Source organism: Rattus norvegicus, chromosome 2, assembly GCF_021556685.1.
Source record: "Rattus norvegicus strain SHRSP/BbbUtx chromosome 2, alternate assembly SHRSP_T2T, whole genome shotgun sequence".
Classification (NCBI taxonomy): Eukaryota; Metazoa; Chordata; class Mammalia; order Rodentia; family Muridae; genus Rattus; species Rattus norvegicus.
Genome location: NC_141535.1, coordinates 146936584 through 146957956, shown reverse-complemented (window position 1 = coordinate 146957956; position 21373 = coordinate 146936584). Strand labels below are relative to the sequence as shown.

The 21373-nt window shown below is 41.0% G+C and overlaps 1 protein-coding gene and 1 long non-coding RNA gene across 3 annotated transcripts; one reads left to right on the top strand and one right to left on the bottom strand.

Annotated features, from left to right (window-relative positions):
- Positions 1-12911: 12911 nt before the first annotated feature.
- Rap2b (RAP2B, member of RAS oncogene family) lies at positions 12912-13463 on the bottom strand. The gene is given in 1 exon segment (NM_133410.1): positions 12912-13463. A coding segment is annotated over 1 exon segment (552 nt).
- Positions 13464-14133: 670 nt separating this feature from the next.
- On the top strand, positions 14134-21010 carry LOC147996271 (uncharacterized). Of its 2 annotated transcripts, XR_015671734.1 has the most exons (3): positions 14134-14333; positions 17217-17281; positions 18673-21010. It is a non-coding gene; the product is annotated as an uncharacterized LOC147996271 (long non-coding RNA). The 2 variants fall into 2 exon arrangements; XR_015671733.1 differs by lacking the exon at positions 14134-14333 and having other exon boundaries at positions 16099-17281.
- Positions 21011-21373: the final 363 nt, after the last annotated feature.

The following is a 21373-nucleotide window of genomic DNA, read 5'->3' as shown; positions in this document are numbered from 1 at the left end:
CAGAGCCTTGAATTCTATAGCAACCATTTAATTTGAAAACGTTGTCTGAGTGTGAGTCAGTACAAATAGCAGAGGAACAGGATGCTTCAGTGTAAACTCACTCACAGGCTGTCCTAGGTACAACTGCAGCATTTGCTGCGAGGTTCATCACTGGCAAGGTCCCTTAGTATCGCCATGGAAGTTTGTTAAGAGTCACAGATTCTAAATTCTGCTCAATTAGAATCTGTGAGATGCATGCATGATTTGCACACATACTCAATGGTAACTATAACTTGATAAGGCTAATATAAGATGTGTCAGATTCTTAATAAGTTTAATAATGTAATTAAGCCAATTGCATGGCAAAGTTACTCTAATAGTCTCTGGCTAAGCAATCTGAGCCAAGAGGCCCTTTAAACCCCCCGCCCCCGTCTTTTCCTTAAGCCCACCCGCACAAGTCAATAGGAGGTAAAAGTTCTATTAGAGATCCATTTTAATCCTTAAATGATCTTTTTCCTTTTGCCTCCACCATCACTTTTTTTCTTTGGAGTCAATCTCAGGAAACGGAGCTAAATGTGTTAGAAAGTAGCTTTCTACTAAAGTGGGATTATTGAAGACAGAAAAACTCTTTCAGAACAGACCTGCAGTCATCTGGCGTCTTTTCTCAGTAAGCAGAGTTTTCCCTACTTCTAGCAACACAATATTGGTACACAAAGTCACCTTTTTCATGCAATTCTAAATTGCTGTATTTGGCAATGAAATGAACCAGTTGTTCTCAGCCTGCAAGCAGTAAATGGTCATCCGAATCACTCACAAAAGCCATTCTTAGGTTTTGTCTATTTTTTTTTAAAGAATGGATGATTCCTTGAAGATCTAGAGGATCAGAAATAGTTCAAACAGCTCCGCAGGAAGTGAGAAATGGGGCTCATAAATCCTACCCAAGGGAACTGAACAGCTGTTCTTTAATTTGGAAGACTAGATGTTGGTGTGACAAGTTAAAGTGCCCAAGATTTAATGCGTTGGAGTCTGGGTACCTCCTATACCCTAACTGACAAAAAAACAAGAGAATGGAGAAGTTACCTACAAGAGAGAAGAGACATTGCCCCATGTTAACAGTGGTTCTATGGTAATATGTGTATGGTACAGACATGTATAAAAAGATGCCGCCATCCCACGCTAGTCCCTTAGCCCACAGGTACTCATTGAGGCTAAAAGCTGGCGACAGCCGCTGTTCTTCCACATTCTGTTCCTTGCTCAGTGCTAACCTTCAGCAATTCAAAAGAATTTCCTGACAAGACGTAATTCAAAATGAAAGCAATTAAAAATGCATTTTGAAATTACAAAGGGACTGATGATACACTTCAGAATATATTATTCTTACCCATGTCCAATTTTTCCACATTATCATTTAAAATGCAATTACATGATTTGTGCTGAAGGGTCTGAGTTTTCATGCACTCATTCAAGAATGCAAATGGATTAATTAAATTTGGGAGGAATCTATCTTTATCACCATTCAAAAAGGGATTAATATATTTTCTCTAATTTATAGAATTAGAGAAATTAATCACAGATTTATGGATAAAGCACATATTTCTGAAACAGAAATGAAATTATCAGCAAATAGTTCATAGAGTATAATCTCTATTAATTGCCTTCATCCATATATTTTAATTTCTTGCTTAATAAATGATGATACATCATTTATTAGTGTTACAATCACCTAACACTACAAAGGGGAGCTGTATAGTTGAGGATGTATAATTAAGATATATATCCCTAAGATAACATTAGGAAGATTTAAAATTGCCCTTCAACAAAAATGCTGTGTTGAATATGTTAGTTTTATATACAAATCAATCTTCATACACAACATAGGATGCTCAGAGAATCACAGTTGGATTGTAGATTGCAGACTCCAATAAAAGGGATATTAATTTTAGAATAACAAATTAAAATCCAGCATCAGTGAGATGGAGCAGTATGTGAAGGTGCCTACTGTGAATTTGGGGGACCTACTTGGTGGAAGGAAATAACTGGCTGCTAAACGTGTCTCTGAATTCTGCATGTGCAACATCAATAAATAGAAAAAAAATTTTTAACAAACAAAAACACAATCTAAACAGCAGCCAAATGAAATGCCCTTAAGTTATCAGTTCCTTTCTTGTGTGGATATTAGAATCACTGTACCATCCAGCAGACATCCTCTTCTCCAGGAGTCACAAGGGCACCCTGTAGAGACTCTGTCCACAGGTTCTGTCTGGGAATCTAGTTTTATTTCCAGCTCAGCATCACTTGACCTTATCGGGCATATCACATTTTTGGCCTTAAGCCTTAGCATCTTTGACTTGAAGGTGTTGTATCTGAGGCTTTGGACAAGTGGCAGTATCACCTGAGAAATCTGTTGGGAACAAGGCTTCCCGGAGTCTGCAAACGAAGCTCCTTGGTAGGATATGTGTGTGCACGTTATGTGTGTAGGAGCACATGTGCCACAGCAGAAGAGAAGACTGCAACTCTGGAGTCACTTCTCTTCTTTCACCTCCAGGTAAGTTCTGAGGATTGCACGGACGTGACCGTGCTTGTACAATAGACATGCTGATTCATCCTGCTAGCCCAACAGTATGTATTTTAATAAGCTGGCAGAGTGATTCGGATACCTCCCGAATATTGTAGACCAGTGAACTCTGCGATCTCCTACGAAAAGCAAGGAAAGCTACATACTTGTCAGCTTCAGTTTGAAGCCTGTATCTTATGTGTTCAAGGCCCAGAATGTCTCACTGTACAGAAGGGAGATTGGAGACATCTTCACAGGGATCTCTTTGTGTCCATTCCACTCTGTACATAACTATTTCATGACGCACACCACTTTTTCATTACTTTAATTCTTTCACTTAATCCTTTTGCACTTGCCTTTGCTTTTCTTATAGAGACATCAGCATTGATAAATATCCCCTCTTCCATCCCATCGAGCAATGGCTCTCAAGCTTGACCAGGACTGAGACCAGAGGACATAGATTACTGAGGACCAACTTCACTGTTCTTGACTAAGGATAACTGAGGCAGTGTGTGAGAGTCTACACAGTGTCCCTAGTTCAGGGACCTCACTTTGAAAACCGTTGTCACCATACATACTGCATTAGTTACATAGAAAATTCCAATAGATCACATCACTGCTTTCAAGTGTTAGCTGGTAGATATTACAAAACAGTGTATTACAAAACTGTGTTCAAATGACTCAAAGGTGGGTCTATTAAATAGCACATTTTAAATATGACTTAATTTTACATACTTCTTTTTTGGAATGACACTATCTAGAGTAATACACACCTACATTGTAGATCAGGGAATGTGTCTATTAAACATTCTATTCACCATTCCCAACATTCTTTAACTATTTTAATCTTTTTTTTGACAGCTCTAAAGAAAATATAAATTCTATTGACTCTATAGTGACACTGACATTCTAAGCCCCATGTTTTTACAACTCCAGATTAAAGAAAGCTGCTTATGGCTTTCATTTATAGCAATTTTTGAATGAAGTTGATCTAAGCATTGGAATGGTCTTATTTTTCTGGTAACACTGGCGTTTTCAATTAACATCGTAGTCATTCATTCCTTCAACTAATGTCGAGTATTAACTTGTATAAAGCATCATTGTATACACAAAGGTCCATAGAGGAGGGACTTCTAATCCTTACTATGAGCTAGCCTTTTAGTGGAAATGAGGCTCAGTAAAAGCCACTGGGCATCTGTAGTGCTTTAGGTGTTAAGAAACATCTAAGCCTACTGGCAATAACCCAAGTGCTCACAGTGGACAAGGCAGGAGGAGTGTGTGTCCAAAGCCTGCCTGGGCAACTTAGTGAGTTTCTGCCAAGAAAGATTTTAATAGGGAGGGGAGGGAAGGAGGAAAGGAGGAAGGAGAGAAGGAAAGAAGTATATGCTAAAGGATCAATTAAGATAAAGTTATGTATTTCCTCTTTGCTTTAAGATATACATAAAGAGAAACCAAGAAAATATGTTGCACAAATGTATGGAACTGAAATGTCAGTGATATTGATGTCAATAGTAAACATAAAGATCATTTTCAACAAACACATACACATACATACACACACACATACACACACATATATACACACACATACACACACCACACACACACAAACACACGCACATACACACACATACACACACACACACACTCACACACACACACACACAAATTGTGTTTCCAACAGCCAAAGTGGGCCAGTGTTGACAAATAAAAAGATAACTCAGAGACTCCACAATTGTTCCTAATATATGGAAATTTCTAGTTCTCATCATATACCACTCAGAACAAAAGGATCACTCTGCTCCCATAATTTTAAAAACATAATGGTAATGACTAAGCAGAAATACTTTCTAGGATGGTCATTTATTTCTGTCACATATCTGCTTTATTCATTATTCAAAACTGCTAACACCAAAATGTCACTTTAGTTCCACTCCGTGTGCGCTTTGCCTAGTAAACACCAATTGCATTCCCTGTAATTAAAAGAGTACGTACGCATCTTGGCAGCTCTCCACTGTTGTGATAGATCTGAATAACAGATCTAACAGATCTGTTAACATACATGCTTTTTCTCATCCATAAAGTGCCTCTCTTTTAGTGAACTTAGTTTAAATAGTAACATAGTAATCATTCTGAAATATATACATAATAGAATTATGATTGTTCTTTAAAAGCAATAAAAGTATTTCGGGGCACCTTTAAGCTAGCACTTGGGAGGAGACAGATGGATCTCTATGAGTCTGAGGTTAGCCTAGTCAACACAGAGAACTCTAAGACAGCTGGAGGTACAAAGGGAGATACATCTCAAAGAACATCAGAAATAAATAAGTATGATAATTTTTAAGATCAATAATCAAATGGTCACTTCTCTAAAGACAAATCTCATTTCCACTGAAAACTATTTTCATACTCCAAACGTTAAGTGTTAATGACATTTCAAAATCCTGTCTTATTAGCTTGTTTAAATTTATGAATATATATATTTTCTTGGCATCTATAGTATTTTCCCACATTCTGTATTTTTAAATTGCAGACAAACCCTAAAACCTAACCTAAGCCAATAAAGACTAGAGATTAGGGCCGAAAAACCTTTAAAACAGCACACAAGACTAAACAGAAGCAATGTGAAAAAAAAAGAATAAATTTAGAGGTACACAAAATAAGCTTGCTTTCTTAATGTTGCAATCACTTTATCACTAAATCTGGTGTTTCTATATGCAACTTAACACAAAGAAAACACTAGAGAACAAAATATTTATCACCGCATTTGGGAGTCAGATTCAGCTACACAAATTACTCACTCTTCTCCACCAAATAGTGCTTTGTACTAATTGTAAAGTATTATCTTGTTAACTGCATACATGGCTCTTAGAGACTTTTCTAGCTGTGAAATCCCTTTGGTGATTTTAAGAGATTAGTCCTGCTCATTTGCAAACACGTTAGCATTCCTTGTATACTGAGTGGTACCAACTTCCTAATGTGAACTTTTTGAAATATAGAGTCACGATTTTCTCAACAGGTAGAGTGCCCAGTAGTCTGGTTGCTTAAAGCTGTACGGATATATGGCTTGAATTTCATTAAACTGTAAGAACAGAACAATTGTGTCAGGCTCAGAGTAAATGAAAGATCCATGGTTATTGAGTTAATTCCACATCAATGAACTTGCTGACAGGATTCTCCATGTTGAGTTCCAGGGCTTGGCAGGCACAGCTGCACAGAGGCTGCCAGGTTGCTGAGGACTTCATTTCAGTGTAGTCACCACCTCCACCTATCTGCTTCTTTATTCTTCCTGAGTTAAGTACTTTGGGTACAGGTGGGGGTGCACAACTTAATAATAGGAATCTGCATTGCATGCACACATGCACCTAATAGAAAGGAATAAATAAATAAATAAATAAATAAATAAATAAATAAATAAATAGAGGGGGAAGAGTTGGAGAGAGGATAAGAAAAAAGAAAGAAAACAAGGAGAAAAAGAAAGAAAAGGCACATATGATGAAGAAATTAATTGTAAAAAACAAAAGTTACATAGACGTGAACGCTGAACAAGTTTTCTGTCACAATAATGAGGTGCTGAGTAGGGCTGCAGATTCTGCTGAAGACTGAGATGAATTGCAGGAAGATAACAGAAACTTTCCAGTGGTCTCCCAGTAAGACTTGAGAAGGCTAAAATCAAAATCGTTGCCCTTGATTTTCCTTTGGGAATTCGTAAGTCTGGCTATTTGGCCCTCAGGCTGAGTGGCACCTCTGCCCACCCAGTTTTGTCACCTTCAACTCCTGCCTGCTATCCTTGGTAAAGAAATCTCTAATAAACATACTTTGCCTACTCTTAGGTATACATTTAATGGATTGAATATATATATATATATATATATATATATATATATGTATGTATGTATATTTCACAACCAGGAACTCCTTTGCACTTCAGAACAATGTGTGCTAATACTTTTATTGTCCCAAATTTGGCAGAGATGAAAATAACAGCATTCAGTGATGAAAGTGGTGAACAGGCTGACCCCAGCATCCTAAAGAGAAGAGGCTGTCCCAGTACACATATGTATGCATAAATGCACACACACCCCTACAGCATTATTCTCCTCTGTAAGTTCAGAAAGCTGAAACTGAGAAATCTTGAGTCCCATTTATCATCTGTATGCCTACCACATGGACATACTGCATTTTAACAGGTAGTGCACACAGATGTGCTTTTCTGTAAACCTTTCTTGTTTGATAGATGCTATTTTGCAGCTGATGGTAAATGGAAGCAAAAATTGTTTTTGTTTAAAAACTGATCCAATAAGTATTGGTCCTGACATCGCAGTGACTATTAGGGACTCAGTAAATGTTTGTTTACTCAGTTTAGCCATACTTACCAACTCCACTGCAACTCTGTTCTTAGCAATCAAATAATAATCTTCAACCTTCTGTAAGCTGGGTACTTGCAATTCTAAAGCATCAATAATGTTTCTTTCTTATATTAAAAACAAATCTTCCTCTGAAATTTTTGTTATCTCAAACAAAAGAACATGTTTTCAAACGTCTGAAAATTTTAACCTCATATAATCCTCCAAGATAATTCATCTTAAAAAGATTAATTTTAGTCAACTGAATGAGGAAAAACTACACAGAGCTTTTTCCTCTAATCTACAGAACAGATCAATACTATTCCAAATATAGTAAGGTCACTGGGCTTTCCTCTCTCACCCTCCCTCCCCCTCTCCCTCCCTCCTTCCCCTCTCCCTCCCTCCTTCCCTCCCTCCCTCCCTCCTTCCTTCACTTTGCAAGACAAAATATTTTACTAAGTAAGGCTTTAGCATTTACCACTCTACTATGCCTTCATTTCTTCAAAGTAACAAATTTCTCTTCTAATGAATATATTACCTGTTAGAATGATCTACAAGTTGGATTTTCTTAGACAAGGCAAATATCTTTGTGATACAATATACTTTAAAAATATACCATTCTAAAATAAATATAACCTTCAATTTTTAACAGTTCAACAGAGTCAAGTATTAGTAACCCAAATTAAGAGCAAAAGCAAAGAAACATAAGCTGAAGGCCAATATAAAGGTCACCTCGTTTCCCCATCACATGTGTTATGATTGGCAGTGGGCTTTTGATTATGAAGCCCTCTACAAGCATGGTACACGCCTACAGATACAGAGAGACCTTTGGAACTACTTGAATTGACATTTACTCATAGCAAGATACAAGAATATTCTTTTATCTGATGATGGACGAATTAAACTTCAAAATAATTGTTCATTTAATGTATAACTGGAATTGAAGATACAATTCTAGAGTCTCCCAAGGGATCTATAATGGGCAGAGGAGTCAGAAGTCTACTACTTTCCCCTCATTTATCAACGTCTATTCAGACAGCTTCTAACTTGCTAGGACGAGTAACGTGCATGAAAATTACAAGAGCAGCAACGAGAGGTGTGGGACAAAACTTATTATCATCAAAATATTACCATATTATTATTAATTATGGCAAAAGTAAGCAAAATAACCAACTCCAGAAAACATTAAAAGTGAAAAACACAGATTTGCTAGTGTTCCTACCTAGGGAACCCTAGCCACCTTCATTCCCCTGATATTGGTCCATTACTCTCTCCATCTTGTGAAAGACAAGACAAAAGAGCAATTCCTCTGGCTATCACTGGCCTTCCACTCGCTGCTTTTTTTGAGCCAGTGAAGACAGGAACTTTTCAAGCATGGTATTGGGAACATTCTTGGGTATTAAGATGCCTAACAAATACATGACAAAAACTACCACAGTTTTGTAGTATGTGTATTTTCCCAGAAAGGAGAAAAGTGTCACTTCAGACTGAATTAACTAATGCCTGGGAAGCTAAGAACACACGTGTCTGTGTGTACTGTGACCTTAATACTGAAGTCCTCCCAGTTAGTTTTCAGAGTCCTTGCTTGGAAACATGAAAAACTAATGCCCTTGCCTTTTAACTTTAAGTAATGAGCACATAAATATTATAAAGTGCTCTTTTAGTCAAACGTATTATTGTTTGTCTTTTAATGGGGTAGGGATGTTGACCGATAAAATACTTCTCTCAAAGTCTGCTTCTGATTTATCCCTGAAGACCACAGCCAACTTTGTTCAGATAATTAATTGTGTGAGGCTAAACAAAGCTCTGACCATACTCAGGAGCCTAACATCCATTTTCAATGGTATGCACCCTGTTCAGTAAATTTCTATGGAGACCACTTTATCACCACAGCAGAAATTAAATGTATATGAGGCTCCTAAGTCTGAGTCTCTTGAGTAGATCCTAGTGTGAGTGCATTTAGAGCTGGGACTTGATCTTTGGTTCTCAAAGAATAAGTCCCTGGACCAGCAACATCACTGTCACCTGAAATACCAGATCCACTGAAGAAGAATAAAATAGGAAGCAGCCATGTGTATTGTTTTAACCTGTAGGTCATACTGATACGCAGATATACAGTTTACTTTGAAAAAGTCAAGAATAGATGACCCCTATTGCCTCAAATTACCAAATATTCCCTTTACTAGTGCCATGTTAAGTAACGTCATCCAATTATTCTTGTAGTTTAAAAAAAATCACAATCAAGAATAACATATTTATGATTTTTAGACCTGTAAATGTCTAAAAATGTTCTAGAGAAAATGTATACTAGCAGACTTTCCCCCATTAAGCAGGCACTGACATACATCATTTTAATAAACAGTGGACACTTCCAAATTCAATCTTGGTTGTCTTCCCATTTATAGAGCAGGATGTTTTATGATAGATACAACACAGGCACTTTACATCTATTTCTTCAAACTGCTGCTCCCTAGAAATTTCTCTCACTTCCGGAAGGTACTCAAACCATTCACGTGAAGTAGGAATTCTCACCCAGGGGAAATATGCAGTATTCAGGGTACATGAAGCCTTTGGCATTTCAAGACCAACTTCAAACAGATCTGGTTTTTCAATGTGGCTCAATGAAGTCTATCTCAACAGATAGGATGGAAACGGTTTGACCTGAAGATCAAAGTATAGGACTTGGGCAGACACCTTTAGCTCTCCTGAGGCCTTTATAAATGAGCAAAAAATAATGCTTTGAAATGACAGAAAACTGGGCTGACTGGCAGAAACCAAAAGGAAAAGCGTGTGTGTGTGTGGGGGGGGTGGGATTGAGAGAGGAGAGAGAGAGAGAGAGAGAGAGAGAGAGAGAGAGAGAGAGAGAGAGAGAGAGAGAGAGAGAGATCCCAGAGTAGGGGTCAAGTTCAGTGATCAGTTGTTACCCTCTTGGGAAGCTCCTCTCCCTCCCAATTTGTTTTGACAGGTGACACTGCTTTACAACAAACTCCTCCCACCCTGACTCACTTCCTTAAGCAGTTAAACCAGCCCTACTTTTACACTGAGACAAATGCTTTTATTGCCTCACAGCACAGCACTAGATGAGGTTCTTCCTAGCCCAATAAGCTGTCACCCTTAACATTATCTTCTTACAGAAAGGAAGCAAAAACAAAGAGGCTGAGCCGAGTGTCTATTTTGCCATGAAAATAACAGGCGAAAGCCAAACAACTCAGAGCTCCATTTTCCTGCAGCAGCTTTAATTGTACAATCCAAAGATTATTTTACAGTACTCAGTAGAAACATGTTTTCAAAAACCTGTCCTGCCTTCCGTGACCTCCCAGAACCTTCTGGGGAGGTAATTAATGACAGCAATCTAGTTCACTGTCCACCTTCAAGTATTTCCTAGCTATATGCTTGGCGACACTTGTTCAAAGCCTTCCAAATAATAAGAGGGCCACCAAAAGCATTAAAAAGAGCAACCCCTCCAACAGTGCTTGACACATTTTCAAAATGTGTCAACGCTTTAAATGTGCAACACTTTCATCTCCTTCAGCAAATACATTTGTTCAAACGTAAGAATGAACTCTCGTAAAAACATTATTTCTCAATTTGTAGACTTGGAAGTACAACCGTTTCTGACACTAATGGAGATATGAGATCAGAGTTGGAAAACAAACAAAGGCCAGTACAGTCAAAATGTTCTTCCTCTCCACTGAATGGTGAGATGCAACTTGGATGGAGAAAAAAAAATAAGGCAATATATATTGATATCGCTTTAAAGAAACCTGTGATCTCTTTTGGCTTTGTCCAAGGAGTAAATTCCTTAGTTAAGATTCTTCAGACATCAGCTTTGCCTCATGAACTTATGGTATAATACCTTAAAGATAATTTGTTATTCTGTAAAGACTGTGGTACGGGAGAGCCCAGGAAAAATACAAATAAAACACCAGCACACATTGCCTCCTACTTTCTAAACTTTTACGAGTTATAAGGAGAGCAAGGAACTCCTCTTCCCATTGTTCGTTCCAAGTAAAAGCTGTGGAAGGGTTGGAATAATGGCTAGGATAATGCACTCCATACACTGCAGAGCACAGGGTGTGTGAGATCAAAGTTAAGAACCCTTCTGACTTGGTGTGGGACAGAAACAGACAACATGGAACCAAGACACATAGAAAGTACCCACGTTACTCTGCCAGTTCATGTTACTTTCCCAGATCTAAGAGGGCCTGGTTAGCTGGGGGACGCGTGAGGGGGGTAGGGGTAGGGATGGGGGTGGGGCTTGCCCCTTTGCTACTAACGGTGAAGTTCACTGCTCCTCTTCCCCATAGCAGTACCATACACTTCCTTATCTGGGGAGTCAAGAGGCCATGGTCATACCCTGTGATCCTTAGGGCCTTCATACTTTGCTCCACTTTTAAAGCCTTGGAAACATTGTTATCCAATTTTTCATGGGAATAATTCTATTTTCAAAATTTGACAAATAACTCTGGAAGGCATCATGGAACTGGCCCTGTCCACCTACTCCACCTGGCACCATTATCTTGGAGACCGTTAATCACTGAATATGAAACACAAAAACACAGATAGTTTGGGGTTTCTTTAGAAATGACATTTGTATTAAAAATCTTAAAATGAAGAGACAGTGACTAAATGAGTGGAATTAAAAGTTACAACTTGTTAGAATTCTTTTGGTACATCACAATCAAATTTTGCTCTTTGCTTCTGGAGGAAACACCCTGTAACAAATAACAAGACACTTTGAAAACAACAGAAAAGGGGAGATAAAACCTGAAATTTGAACACAACGAAGGGGAAAAAAACATTCAAGACTTATGGGCTTAACATTAAAAAAAAAAAAAAAAGCTAAAATTAATGAAACAAATGGAATAACAGGTCCTATTTGTCCTGGCTCTTTCAGGAAGATACTTAAAGTGGTTTTGGGGAAAGCAGAACAGCAGATTCTGGGATACGGTGGGAATTCACAGGTTGGCACCGGCTGGAACAGCTGAGTTTGAAGGCACTCTGCAGACACAGGGGTGCTGGGGGCCCTGAATCACATTTACAAAGTCTTTGTATTGTATTTTTAAAAGCTAGTCAGCAAAATCTGTCACTGCCAACCACAAAAAAACAAAAAACAAACAAAAAAAACCAAAAACAAAAAACAAAAAAAAAGCTATACTCACACACACATACATACACACAATAGCACACACAAAAAATGTGCAGATCTGTAACATTTTTCACAGCTGATTAAAAAAAAATACTACCATTCTCCCCCCAGACTCCCCTTTGATACAGTAGGTAATCAAAATAGATTTTTTTTTTCCCACAAATATCAGCAGACACTTCCTGGCACCCCACACTGTATTGGCATCAGTGCTTAACAGTCCCAGTTCACATGTGCAATACTTCAGATTGGATACACTGTAACAAGAACCCAACTTTGCATAGACATCCTCAGAATCCTAATCAGTCCCTGGGTTGCCCTTCCAAGCTGGCAGAAAAGGAACCCCTAGTCGTAATTTCCAAATAATCCTGGAAAACAAGGGAAAAAAAAGTTTTGTCCCCTCTTCTGGCTCCTTCGTATGATTTTCTGGGACCTCTTTCCTTGTGTTAAAACTTGGAACTGTGAACAGTTGCTTGGGGGAACCCTCCCCCACTGCCTCCTTCCCCTCCACTTCCTCTGCTTCCCCACCCCCATTTTTTTTTCCAGGCTTGAAACTTTCGCTTGCCGGTGTCAAGCAGCCAATACAGAGCCTTAATGGCTACTTTAACGGGGAAAAATGCATTAACCAAAATCAACGAGGAACGTACACGCTGTATAGAGCCATTTTTCCATCAGGGTCTCAGATGCTCAGCAACGGACACCCCCTCGGACCACAGCTGAAGGCTAGGGATGCTGGCCACACAAGTCAGCCAGGTTCCTCGGACATCCCAGCCAATACAACAAAGTCGTCTCCAATCTCAAAGCAAGAAGACAATCACATTAAGAGAATCGGGTGCGTTTGGCTTTGTGCACAGAGCGTGGCCAGCGCCCGGCGGCAGACAGCGCCTCACAGGATCACACAGGCCGAGCAGCAGCCCTCGTCGCCGTTGGGCTGTGCCGCGTAGTTCATCTGCCTCACGATCTCTGCGAATAGCTCATCCACTGAGGCTTTGTTTTTGGCCGATGTTTCCATGAAGGGGCAGCTCCACTCCTCGGCCAGGGCCTTGCCCTCGCCATAGGAGACCTCACGTTCGCCCTCCAGGTCCACCTTGTTGCCTACCAGGATCATGGGTACGCGCTCGTACCGTTTCACGCGGATGATCTGGTCCCGCATGGGCTTGATGTCCTGGAAGCTCTGCTGGTTGACCAGGCTGTAGACGAGGATGAAGCCCTGGCCATTCTTGATGTACAGGTCCCGCATGGAAGCGAACTGCTCCGTGCCCGCGGTGTCCAGGATCTCCAGAACCGACGGCGACGAATCCACCTCGATCTCCTTGCGGTAAAAGTCTTCGATGGTTGGGTCGTACTTCTCGATGAAGGAACCTGTTACGAACTGCACGGTGAGCGCGGACTTGCCCACGCCACCCGAGCCCAGTACCACCACTTTGTACTCTCTCATGGCTCCGTCGGCGCCCTCGTCGCGCCTGCCGCGGCCCCGTCGGGGCTGCGCGCCGGGGAAGGCTGGGTTGGGCGGGCGGGTGGACTTCTCCCCTTCCTCAACTCCGCAGGAACAACCCTGGCGAGACTAGCCCGGTAGCACGGGCTCGCCAACAGGCTAGCAGAGCCCCGCGCCGGGCCGACCGGCAGCGGGGGCGCGTCCCTAGGGCGCGGGTCCCGGGCCCCGCAGCAGTCCTGGCGGAGGACCCTGAGGACAATGCGCGCAGTCGGAGCAAGACAACGGCTGGAGCTCTTCGCCACGGCAGCCTGGGAGGGCCGGGAGGCGGTGGCGGCTGGTTGCAGAGGCGGCTGCTAATTGTGCGTCCGGCTGAGACACGCGTGGCATGAGTCCCCACGGAACGTGCGTCCAGCTCCGCGGCCCATCACTCTCTCCTCTCTCTCCCGCAGCCTTCGCTGGGCGAGGGCTTCCTACTCGCCGCGCGCAGCCCGGCCCTCCCCGCCCAGCGGAGCATGCCCAGTGCGCCGCCCGCGGTGCCCCGCCCGAGCTCCGCTCCAGCTTTTCCGCCGCATCGGGAGTGGGCGTGGTAGAGGGAGGGGCAATCAGGGACTGGGCGGGGCGGGGGCGGGGCGGCGCGAATCTTGGAACTGGGCAACCCGGCTTGTCTGTGCTTGTAGGTGGAAAGCTCTCCAAACCCAAGCCACCACCACCGTCTGGGCTCCGCGGGCCTCCTGAGGGCGCAGCAGACAGCAGCTGGCTGTGACCTCCTCGTCGGCTTCCGCTGTTAAAGGATAAGACACCTATTCCTAAACCCAGGCCGCTGCGCACCTCTAAGAATCATACACTTGCAGGGCATTTTTCAGGCCGGGGAAGGTATAGAGAGGCTCGGGCCCCAACTTGGCACTATGTTCCCGTGTCATTTCCCCTCGAAGAACTCGGCTTGAGTCCCTGTCCGGACCAGGAGCTAGCGGGTGGGAATTTGTGGGTCGCCACAGCCTTCGGGGCAGGAGTTGCCGGGTCATCCTACCTCCCCTTTGGCTAGAGCCAAAACCAGGCTAGTGGATCGAGCCCCGCGGAAGGCCCGCGGCTCCCGCACCCAGTCAGGGCATGCTCAGTCGGCAGAGCAGGTTCGGGGCTTGCAAGTAGGAAGGTTTCGCACCGCACACCCACACGCCAGCTCAAATTACCTCTCCCAGACTCCCAACTCATTGGCCCCAGGATGTGAGTCTCACACCCCCAAATGTTTTCCCATTGGCTGTTCCCGAGGTTTTGTCACTTTAGACAGCTTCATTGGCTGGAAAGTCGCCTCCGCTTAGGATTGGTTATTTATAGAGATTGAGTGGAGAGGCGGAGGCCCAGCTGTTCCTTCTCCCCTGCTCCCCGCCCCCTTCCACCCACTGCCCAGGCCTGTTCATCTGAAGCTGAGAGGGGAAAAGAAGGAATTTAGGTGGAGTGCTGCAAACTAAATATAGTCCTTTGTTGGTGTTCTGGAGGGAGTCTGACTTCTTTAAGCCCAGTCACGACCGTCCCTTAAAGGGAGCAGCTAGGACTCATTGCTGCTCCCGGTCTGCAAGAAAACCTAAAGTTCCTAACTTGATCTTTGCAGGAAGAAGGCTGCGATGAGCCACCGGGAGCTCGTGGCATCAGGGGAGGTGGGGCTGCCCGGGCTTGCCTCTTCCCAAAGCTCTGCTTGGTTGGAAGGGCAGTCTCAAGTCTTGGCTCCGCTCACTTGCACGGGGATGCGAGATGATGCCTGGACTTGTCCCGAGTCTCTCTAGTTCCTTGCTAGGAGAGATGGCAAGACCTGTCAGAGTACTGCACTGGCAGCGGGAGCCCAGGGGCACAGAGGGGTGGGGATCAGTTTTGTGTCAAGAGAACCGGCGCTAAGTGGCCAGGCTTGCTATCGGATGCCACTAGCCTCTGCTTTAAACGCCTTCATTGAAGGGAGAACTGAGCAGTGTTGCTTATGGTTCCAAGTCACAGCGGTACTTAAGGCTCCATTTGGGAGTGAACCTGCTCCAGATTCTTGGCTGCGGGCCCCGAGTGGGTGTCCGCAGCGGCGAGTTCCAGCCAGCAGAGCCAGGCAGGACCTCAGTATAATCCTGTGCCTTTTTGAAATGGTGCTTTCTCTCTGCCTTGGTTCTGCCATTTAGTGGAGGAAGAGTTTTTGTGGTCGACTACTGACTGCTTCGGTATAATTATGCTTATATAATTCTTCAGAGACATATCTGAATCAAACTTTAATATAGCTGGCTAGAACCCTGCCAACTTTCTGCCAGTTTAATGTCTGCCAAGTGTTTTGCATGCACTATCTCAATTACCCCTCATAATAATAATTACTCTTATGCCCATTTTAAAGATGAAGAAACTGAGGCTCCCAGGTGTTCAGTAGCTTGCCTAAGAGTGGCAAAGCCAGGATTACAACCTAGGTGTTTGATTGTAGAGCAGTCAAACGGGTAGTGGTACTTTCCCACAAGATAATCCCCAGCTTTCCTTCTCAAGTAGAATTTAATAACAACATAATCAGAGGAACTTTTGAGCCAGAGGAGGAAGCTCTGCTATGATCATGCTTTGCTCTCTTCTTGTGGAGATGACATCTTTTTGGATGGCTCATCTACGTTATGGCTCCAAAGGGTTGGGACTCTGAAATACCTTTCTGGGTGGTGCCAAGCCCACTTCCAGGATCTTTGGGGGGACTCCCAACTCACCCATATCCAGTTAATAATTCTTTGTTGGGCTGTGCACAAAGATGTGTTTTTTAATAACCTGAAAGAAAATGCTTCCAGCTTACATGTGTAGTTTGTCATTTCAAGCTTGGGACCTCACTCCGCAACTATCTAGGTCCTAGGACAAGTCCGTGGAGCTTCCTAACCTTAGTTTGCCACTCTGTAAAATAGTGGTGATGAAGTTGGCCCCACCTCCAGGGCTGTACAAGGTACCTGGAAGAGAATCTGAACAGCAAAGCCCTCTCTTTACAGCAGAGAGGTGAGCAGAGTTAGAGCCTTGAAGTCCTGGCTGCCCTCTCCAGCAGTTTGATGCATTCCAAGGAGAGGATAATGAACAGACAGTGGATAGATAGTAACACCCATTAATGCCATTGTGCACCAGATATTTATCAATTACTACCCAGCCCCAGCAGCCAAACAGCCCCATCTAGAAGAGATATCCACATAGACAGGTAGATGGTACTACCGAAGCTTGATGGCGTTTTCAATAACAGAAAAAAAATTTTCTTTAAAATTTGAAAGCTTTCTATTTGGTATTTTTCAGTAGGAGTTTTTAATACATCCCAATTATTTCCCACAGATAAGATATCCATGGGGTATTATGATTCAAAATGAAGCCAAGGGTCCAAAAAATTTTAGGAGGGTTGCTACATAACTTGAACACAACTTGTTTACTATGATAATTAAGTGGCACGCCACTGAACTATGCACCCAGCAATGTATGTGTTGTGAGTAGTAAGGCTAACAGGCCTGGATTACTCAGCTTGGTTTAAAGCATACATATTTTAAAGTCAATCACATTCTCGTATCAGAGTTTTGCTTGGTTAGTTTTGATTTTCTTTCTTGTTTTTTTTTTTTTTTTTTTTTTTTTGAGTCATTGTCTGCCGCATGCTATGAGGATTTACAGAACTAAGTCGAAATGTTAAAGGGCAGTACCACATCTGGTTTATGTTTAGAGCTAACCTTTCATGGTTCATGATATTTATTATGATAAGAGATCCTCAATAAATATTCACATTCGCATTCACAGAACAGTTGCTAAGTTCCTTATGAGCTGCAGCTCTGGGCCTTCAAGGAAAGCAGGAATGCTACAAGGTGAGTTTTAAAGCTCTCAAGCAGAAAACGGTTCAGCTGCACAGCCCATTCATACAAAGGAGCTGATTTAATGATGTCTGTAGATCTCCCACAGCTAACTGCAGGTACACAAATCACTCTAAACTCCCTAATTTTGAAAATGCCTAGAGTAAGTTGGTAGTGACTATATCATAATTTTAAAGCAGAAGGCTAATGACTCTGCAGAGTTCTCAAATGATATATCTCAAGTAATTGAATTTCTGATACTAGAACCACCTATCTGGTTTAGGGTTTTATCAAAGATACTTTAAAAATAACCAACAAGAAGCTTCTCTGAAAGTATTTTCTAATTCAGGCAGTCATTGCTTTAGAGGGTTGGTATTACACTTTGGATGGCCAACACATTTCACATTACTTCATATACTACCCTATCACCCAGTGAGCAGCCATCTTGGGAGAACAAGTACTTGACCAGTCTTGATGAGATCTTGAATCTTTGTTATCTTAGAACCAATCAAGAGCATCTTAAAATTACAACTAAGGTAAAGCAGAAAATTATGCTATCTTTTTCCTGCAGTGACTGTGCCTGTCTGGGTTACTTGTGCACTGATATCCTTTTTTCTTATTTCAATTGTCCTTAAAAATAATGTTCATGGAATAATTTTAAATTAAATAACTTCTGAAAATCATTCAACCTCTACAAAATCTACACACACACAAACACACACATATCAGGAGAATGGAATCAACTATTATTTCATTTGTCTCTTTTATCAGTCTGGTGTTGCACAGCACACTTGGCAAATAAATTAATATACTCGTAATATGGAGAATAAAATCTATTCATAAAGAAGTTGTCATGGGCTGAGATGTCCTGAGAGACCAGGCTGATTGAGCACAATAATTCAGTAGATTTGCACCCATCCCATTATATGCCCATTTTGAATGGCTTGCCACATGTTAATTCTTTCAGTCAGTTTTAGAAAACAAGGTCAAAGTCCCTTCCCTTAAAGGTAAATGATCTGAACTTTTCTCTTGGATCTCAGATCTGCCAGAGACCATTATCTACTGGGAAGACCCGTGTTCCTCTTGGTATTGGGTCTCGGATCTGCCAGAGACTTCATCTATGGGAAGCCCCGTGTTCCTTCTGCAGCATGACTTTATTTGATGAAAGTACAAAGGAAGCTTGAGGAAGGAAGCATTTAGAGAGATTTAGTTGATCTAGGTTTTCTTGGTTGAAAGAGCCATCTCAAACCCCTGTCTTTTTAAGATTCCTCTCCTCAGAACGTTCTGTTCCAGAGAACCAAATATAGAAATAGGAGAAATTGCTTAGCTCCATTACAAAGAATTTGTCTCTCTTTCTTTTTCCTCACAAACCACTGGATGAAAAGAGCCCCCCTTTCCCCCTGCAGGGATGACAACACACCACTTCCGCTGACACAGTTGAAGCCTATCAGCCCTCTGCAGCGGTGACTCCTCCAACTCTTTCAGCCTGTGGTTCTGAGGGAGACAATGAGGGACTGTGCAAAGGAACGGAAGTTTCACTTGTAAATTATCACCAGCAGTGGGGTCTGCTTTATAGATTTCGTCTAATGGGAACTCTGTTTTACTGGGAATTACATACTCGCACAATCGGAAGGTAGTATAAAGATCTGCGAGCTGTAGCTTAGGAAGACCATATTTCAAAGCAGAAAACAGTTTTGTGGTTATTGTTTTCAGGGCTGTGAGTCATGCTTGTAAGAAAATATATTAAAAGCCTCCTATGTACCAAAAGATTACTGTTATTTATTCGATATTTGTAATAAGGTCACAGGACTGCAAAATATACTTTTAAAGTTCCTTTCTGTTAAGAGATCTCTATCCTTAAATTTTTATTGTTTTATAGAAAACTGAGTAGCCCTTAAAAACTGATAAATATTTGTGGGTTTTGTGTAAGTTGAATATTATAGGTGAGTGCTTCAAACATTTTCTGTAAAGGGCTACATCATAAATATGTCAAGTTTTTTAAGGCCATACCGCCTCTTTACTACTTCTAAGTTTCATCTAGCATACAAGCCTCCTTAGACAATATGCAAATGCATGGTCATGGCAGAGTGCCAATAATACTTCCTTTGTGGAAACAGGTGGTGGACTGCATTTGGCTTGCAAGCCCATGGTTTGTTGATTTCTAAACCATGAATTGAAGGGAATGGGAAGAAAACCCTTATTTGCTGTCAGAATGTATTTAAATAAAAATGAACTACTAGTCTGTCCATAGATGTAGTTATACTTTTGTTTATAATCAGTGGGAAATTTCTCACCAAATAACAAGTATATATTAACAGATGAAACTCACTTTATATAACTTATAAGTGTTCATATTTCTATTCTTACACAAATGTCAAAGGCATTAGCTGTGCTTTATTATTCTTATGTCTTTCCTGTTTATTTTCGATTAATTGACTTTAATTCCCTTTTTATTTTTAATAATATGGTTTATATTTGTTATTTAATATATTGTATAAATGTACTATGCATATAAAATATATATGTATTACACAAATAAAATACATATGTATTACACATATTACATAACCGTCATAGATAGATAGATAGATAGATAGATAGATAGATAGATAGATAGATAGATAGATAGATGGACAGACAGACATATACCTTGGAAATAGTTTCATTAATTTGTGATTAGCTTTTCATTTTAAATGGCCTTTAAATTAAAAATTTAAAAATAATCCTTTTCTGAATTTGCTCTTTTCCTATTGAGTTGCCTTTGTAGATTTTGTGCCACAGGTAGGAAGCACCCTTAATTTTCTTTTTCATAAGCTGGTGTTTTCTTCTAGCATGTCTATGGATATGTGTTGACTTACTACTCAAATGAAGAAGAAAAGACAGTGAAATAGAAACCTGAGTAATGGGATTCCAAAGAATAATAGCTTCTGAAGAGAAGGAGAGAGGAATCTAAGAATATGGATCACAGGAGGAAGCATCCTTCCTCTGGAAAGAGAAAGAAAAGCCTAGTGACCCAGAGATGAGCTGATAGTTCCAAAATGGAGGTACTGCAAACGACCTCAGCACTAAAAACTGGCAATGTGCCTGCTGGAAAGGGGAGCAGCAAGGTTTGGGTGTAGAGTCCCAGAAGCAATGAAATTGGTTGAAACTCTGTGCTGTGCATGGTGCATCGATGCTAGGTTATCAACTTTGGGTACGTGAATTCCTGACAATCCCAACTCACTTTCTCAACAATTTAGATGGTGATAATTCCTTTCAAGTATGTCAGATCATGAGCAATTGAAAGTTTGCAGGTTTTTTTGCAGCGCATATAATACATAGTTACGAAATGAACTATACATCTCTCAAGTGTCTATACCCTTAGTAGAAGTACATTTGTGACACTGTAATTAAAAATACAACACAAAGAGAAAATTAAATGAGCTCAAGAAAATTGCCACCAATCTGATCCTTTGGTTTCTCCTTCTATCAAATGAATGGTAATCTGCAATGAAGCCTGACTACATTTCCAGACAATTAATCATTTTGAGAAGCTTTTCTTGATTGTTGTCTGCAAAATGTTTATATTAGAGATATTGTTACAGTAAGAAAATACTTATATCAATTTATATTATGTAAGTGGTATATCCTTGTCATAGAAACTTTGGGATATTTGGAAAAGTGGGAAATTAAAAAGAAATCACTTAAAGCATACCTTAATGTTTAGGTTGATCATCTTTTGTCTTAATAAAATTATTTTCTGGATATGGTTAGGTCTCTCATGACTGCCTTAATTTACAGCTCAATTTAGACTCTATGTATTCTATACATATTCTGCAAACAGGAATTAATTTAAAAGTCCTAAATATTAACTTAGCAGATAATTTTCTTCTTATTTAATTATCTCTTTATGGGAATCACATATCTATTTTTCTAATGTTATTGCAATCAAAAGTTGCCCAGAAGTTGCCTTATTGACATGGTCCCTAACCCAGCCTATTTGGGACTATTTTTCCTGTTTTTCCTGAATGTGGTGATAAAGCGCATCCAGGTTCATGACCTCTGGAGTAGCTGGACATGACTGCCTGTTTATATCATCAGCTAGTTAGTCAACAGCTTTAGGCACAT